At 25.3% G+C, this 5,524-nt stretch overlaps 1 protein-coding gene across 3 annotated transcripts in view; it reads left to right on the top strand.

Moving 5' to 3' along the window:
* The window catches only part of LOC126910455 (probable peroxisomal acyl-coenzyme A oxidase 1), a 17,013-nt gene extending 13,133 nt beyond the window's left edge, over positions 1 to 3,880 (top strand). For all 3 annotated transcript variants that reach the window (XM_050693040.1, XM_050693041.1, XM_050693042.1), the window contains exons 10-14: positions 2,224 to 2,414; positions 2,517 to 2,666; positions 2,718 to 2,823; positions 2,880 to 3,026; positions 3,086 to 3,880. In XM_050693040.1, the coding sequence (XP_050548997.1) occupies positions 2,224 to 2,414; positions 2,517 to 2,666; positions 2,718 to 2,823; positions 2,880 to 3,026; positions 3,086 to 3,346 (855 nt within the window). In that variant the 3' untranslated portion in view covers positions 3,347 to 3,880. The remainder of the gene's footprint in view (positions 1 to 2,223; positions 2,415 to 2,516; positions 2,667 to 2,717; positions 2,824 to 2,879; positions 3,027 to 3,085) is intronic.
* Positions 3,881 to 5,524: the final 1,644 nt, after the last annotated feature.

The following is a 5,524-nucleotide window of genomic DNA, read 5'->3' as shown; positions in this document are numbered from 1 at the left end:
ATAAAAATCCAATTAGCTACCTGTATTTACAATCCCATGTGTATTATACATGTATATTAACTCAAAATTTTGAAACTTTAAATGTTTATATCTAATAAGCTAATAAAGTTATATTAAAAATTCAAATGCCATTTACTATTAAATTAAAAACTCAAACATTTTATTAAATTAAAAATATGTGTTATCATTTAAAAAAACAAAGTTGACCCCCCCCAAGGCATAAGGGATGAACTTAAAAAGTATTACATAGTTAAAAATTCAAGAATAATGTGTAACTAAAGATAATGAAAAAAAAAAATGTTTAAATTATTATTATTCTGCAAGTAATTGAGTGGGTTATGATAAAAAAATCACTCTGTATATACGTATATGTTAATATTCATTTATATATTACTACAGCCGAAGCCGTTGCCCCCGTATTTGCCTCGTGTATAACGTTCCCCCCGCCACGCCCGCCCACAAAACGCGGCTATACCTCATGCATGATACGTTTACGTACTTAAGTCGCTTTACACGCGTATATATATATATAATGGTGTTATAATCTTTTAACAATAATATTTTCTAATAATAATAATAACAACTGGTTTCTCTGTAAAACAAAGTGGTTTATTAATAACAAATTTTATTTAAATTAGTATTATTACATTACCTGTAAAACAAAGAAACAACAGATTAAGTTTATTATTATAATCTTTAGTGTTATTTAAAATTTACAAAGAAAGTAGTTTGCTTAATTAATAATTTTTAACAATGATTTGTTTTAATTAACATGTTTTTGTGTTATCACACTTTACACTTTCTTATCATCTTATATAGATAGAAAATACTTTCTTTACATATATATACACATATTTAGCCACTATTTCAATATACATANATATTTTAATTACTATTAAAACTTATATTAATACGCTTTATTCTCATTAAGAGATGTGTAGTGTATTCATTCCGATTACAGGGGATGATTCCCGTATCGTCATTTTTCGTCATTACCTCCATGTTCCGGGAGTGGGTAATTTACGCGCCTGCTGCTTTCCTTGGATGTGGTAGCCGTTTCTCAGACTCCCTCTCCGGAATCGAACCCTGATTTCCCGTTACAACCATGCTATTGATAATAACTACTATCATAACATAAAACTGTAAAGTGAAAAATAAATATAGTTAAAAAAACTAAAAAACACTTTTTTAAAGCACATCAAACTAAAAAGTTAAAAATAATTTTTAAAACAATAATGAACGAAAAATACTAGTATTGCGAAAAAAAGCGTGGATGTTTTGTGCCATATTTTTTGTATATTGAGTGCCCTACGCTTTTATTACAATAATACTAGTACTTTTCGTTCATTATTGTTTTAAGCTTATTTTAAAAATTATTTAAAACTTTTTGGTTCGATGTGCTTTAAATGCGGGTTTTTTTAGTTTTTTTTAACTATTTATTTTTCACTTTTTAGTTTCATGTTATGATAGTAGTTATGATATATATTTATTCATTAGTTTTTATCTCCAATAATATTGAATTTGAAAAAATAATAAAGAAGCAAAATTATTGTTTTTGTATGTAAAATAAAAAAAAAATAGTTAATTTTTTTAATAGATCTTAATTTTACCCCCTTATTATTTTAAATATCCACCATACCACTCATCTATAGTTTATTGTTCATTTTTATTTTATTATTTATAAAGAGCAAAAATTTATATTTGTAATTCAATCAAATTTAACATACATAAATTAGATGAGATGAATGTATTATGTGAACATTAAATTTCTTAATCATTATACAAGTTATATTTTCTGTTAATGTTACCAAAAAAATATAGATTGTTGTTTAACATAATATAAATATGGATATTTAAAACAATAGAGGGGGAAAAAATTAAGATCATCCAGAAAAAAAAATATATATTTTTTTTCATATAAAAGGAAACATTTTTTTTCTTAATATGTTTTTTCATTTTCAATATTTTTAGAGATGAAAACTAATCAATAAATATATATACAATAAATATGTTTTTGATGTTTGTAGAAGTCAATAGAAATGCAAATCTGTTTTTTTTTTAATTATTCAAAAGTACATTTAAAGAGTTGTCATATAAAACAAATTTAGAAAAAGTATGCATTTTTTACTTTGCTTCATAACTTTGAAATATAGCTAAACACTATTGTGGTTTGCTAACTTTGGTTAGCAAAATATAAGTAATTTAGTAATGTTTTTATCATAGTTACATGCTATGGCATGCTGCTTGAAAGCTGTAGGTACTGCTGACGCTGCTATTGGTGTGACAACATGTCGTTTGGCTTGTGGTGGTCATGGTTATATGAATAATAGTAACTTACCAAACACATATGCCATGACAACTGCAGCAGAAACATATGAGGGAGAGAATACCGTATTACTGTTACAAACTGCTAGGTAAAAATTTATTTATAAAAATAATAAATTATAATCATTTTTTAACACATTCGTTATGGAACTCAATAATAAATATATTTTATTTTATCTACTCAATTAAAGATTCTTAATGAAAGCTTTTCAAGAATCCAAAACAGGAAAAGAGTTAACTGAAACTGTAAAATATTTTAGTAATTTTAAAAGTCTTAGACGTGCAAATTGGACAACCGAATTAAATTGTATGGCTAGTGCATTCTATCAAGTAGCAGGAAGGTAATTTAACTTTTCTTCTTTTTATTTTAAACTAATTAATTTTTTTTCTAGTTTGATGGAAAAATGTTATTTTTCTATAAATTTATTGGTTAAATCAGGTGTACAATATGAAGATGCTTGGAATCAGACATCTATTCAGTTGATTAAAGCGAGTGAAGTTAGTTTTATTTATTTTCAAATTTTTCTTTAAGTATAATTTATTTATAATTTTAGGCCCATTGTAGAGCTTTTGTAATTAACTCATTCTTAGCAACACTTGAAAATGTCCAACTTTCTCCAGAACTCAAAGCTGTATTAGATCAACTTGCCCAATTAATTTCCGTTCATTGGACATTAAACAAATTAGGAGACTTTTTACTGGTATATTTTTATTTTTATATTTTATTTATCAAAAATAGTAACCTTGATTTTTTTTTTAGTTTTCTAATTTGAAATCATGTGATGTATCAACATTGAACTCATTGTTAGAAAACTGCTTGATGAATATTAGGCCTAATGCTATTGGATTAGTAGATAGCTTTGATATGAGGGATGAAATTTTGGGTTCTCCATTAGGGGCTTATGATGGAAATGTTTATGAACGCCTTATTAATGAAGCTAATAAAAGTCCTTTAAATAAAGAACCTGTCAATGAATCTTTTCAAAAATATTTAAAGCCATTTATTAAATCTAACATGTAAATGAACATTTTAATGTGAATTATATTTATTTAAAGGCTTAAATGAAGTAATTATTCAATGGTCAAACTTTTTACTGTTATTTATTTATGTTAGGTTAAATTATATGTACCAATAGAAAGTGATATTTCTATAGGTTTGAAAATTGTACTGTGTTAATTTCAATTTATACACAATGGTTTTTGTGTATATTTTGTGCATTTAAAATTGGTACAAAGAAAAATTATGATAATTATGTCAAAATTTTATAAATTATTATAACTGTTTATTTATAAAACTCATTAAATTATTGTTTTTTATATTTTATAAAATACTTTTTAATTATATATCTAAATCATATTTAGATTTTTAAATACTATGTAGTTGGGGTGTATTTAGAAATTTATAGGTAGGTAGGTGACAAAAACAATCATAAATTTAAATTTTTTATGTTTTATTAAATTAATGTTTATATATAATGTTAAATGTTTAATTTATGAATGTTATAAAACTTATATGTAATTTGTGTAATAATATAATAATTTTTTTATTGTACGATTTTAAGAGAAAAAAAATGTTTAGTGTTGCCTGTTTTTCTCATGTATACACACATATAAATACAAATTCATTAACTCTTGATCCAATTAATATTTTACATTCATATATTTTTTTTAAATAATATAAATTGAAAGAGTATTATTAGTCAATAATCAATACATTTTTTCTCCTATCACGTCCTCACTTATTGTTACTGATCTTCACATTTTCTTACCTCGTATTCTTCTTTGTCAAACTTGTATTTTATATACTCTATCTATACTGATACTTATTTTTAATCCGTTTCCTTTAAAACTTTATCTCCAACCCTCTAGCTATTGATTAATTTTTTCCCTATTTTCTCCTATTAACTCAGAAATATTCCAAATTTTTTGGTAACGTGTAGCAATATAAATCATATATCAAAAAAAAAATTATTTTTAGTTTCACCTGAATTTAACAATAGGTTTTTACAATTATAATCAAATTTTATAATACTCTCAATTGAGTAGATTATTTCTATTTAAGTGATCTATTACGAAAAAAATATTGGGATTTTCTGATAAATTTACTGTAAATAGTAATTATAAAATTTCCGACTGCATTTTAATTTTAACAAAACAATTTTTTTATTTTCATAAAATATTTTTATAAAATAATGATGTACATTTTAAACTTGCAAGTTGAACTAAAAGTCATGGTAACAAATTCAACTTTTTTTTTTGTTATAAACTTTCACAAAAATCAACTTTAAATGACCAACAAAATAGGTTAAAAATGATTTTTTGCACTGATTATTTTTAACATATTAAAAATCAAAATCAGTAATTTAATTATAATTTAAAAAAACACGCTTTTAAAGCACATCGAACTAAAAAGTTAAAAATAATTATGAATAAAAAATACTAGTATTATTGTGATAAAAGCGTCGGACGCTCAATATACGAAAAATATGACAAAACACCCACGCTTTTATCACAATAATACTAATATTTTTTATTCATAATTATTTGTAACTTTTTAGTTCGATGTGCTTTAAAAGCATTTTTTTTTAAACTATATTTATTTTTCACTTTTTTGTTTCATGTTATGATAGTAGTTACTATCAATGTAATGGTTGTAACGGGTAATGGGAAATCAGGGTTCGATTCCGGGGAGGGTGTCTGAGAAACGGCTACCACATCCAAGGAAAGCAGCAGGCGCGTAAATTACCCACTCCCGGAACATGGAGGTAGTGACGAATAATGACGATACTGAATTCATCCTTTCTAATCGGAATGAATGAGTTCTATATTTCTAAATAAGAATAAAGTGTGTTAATATATATTTTTAATAGTAATTAGAATATATATATACATATATAATAGAACAAGGAAAAAAACGCTTTTCTGGGAAAATTACTTAGCGTGCTCGGATTTTCAAAAAATTTTTTTTCAACGAAAGTACTCGGTCACCAGACTCCGGGAAAATTATTGGCGAAGGTCGGAAAATTTTTGCCGCTCGCCCGCGAGCGTTTTAAAATTTCGACCGTTTTCGAGAAAAACGCTCGCTGACGCCAGCGTTTTACGACTTAAGGTTTGAAATTTTCATCAGACCCGCCCAATGACATTCCTGAGATATGATAAAAAAATCAATTCAATCCGTTCATTTTTCACCGTTTTACGA

Source organism: Daktulosphaira vitifoliae, unplaced genomic scaffold (genome assembly GCF_025091365.1).
Source record: "Daktulosphaira vitifoliae isolate Bord-2020 unplaced genomic scaffold, ASM2509136v1 Scaffold_1, whole genome shotgun sequence".
NCBI lineage: Eukaryota > Metazoa > Arthropoda > Insecta > Hemiptera > Phylloxeridae > Daktulosphaira > Daktulosphaira vitifoliae.
This window is presented reverse-complemented; position numbering and strand designations above follow the sequence as displayed.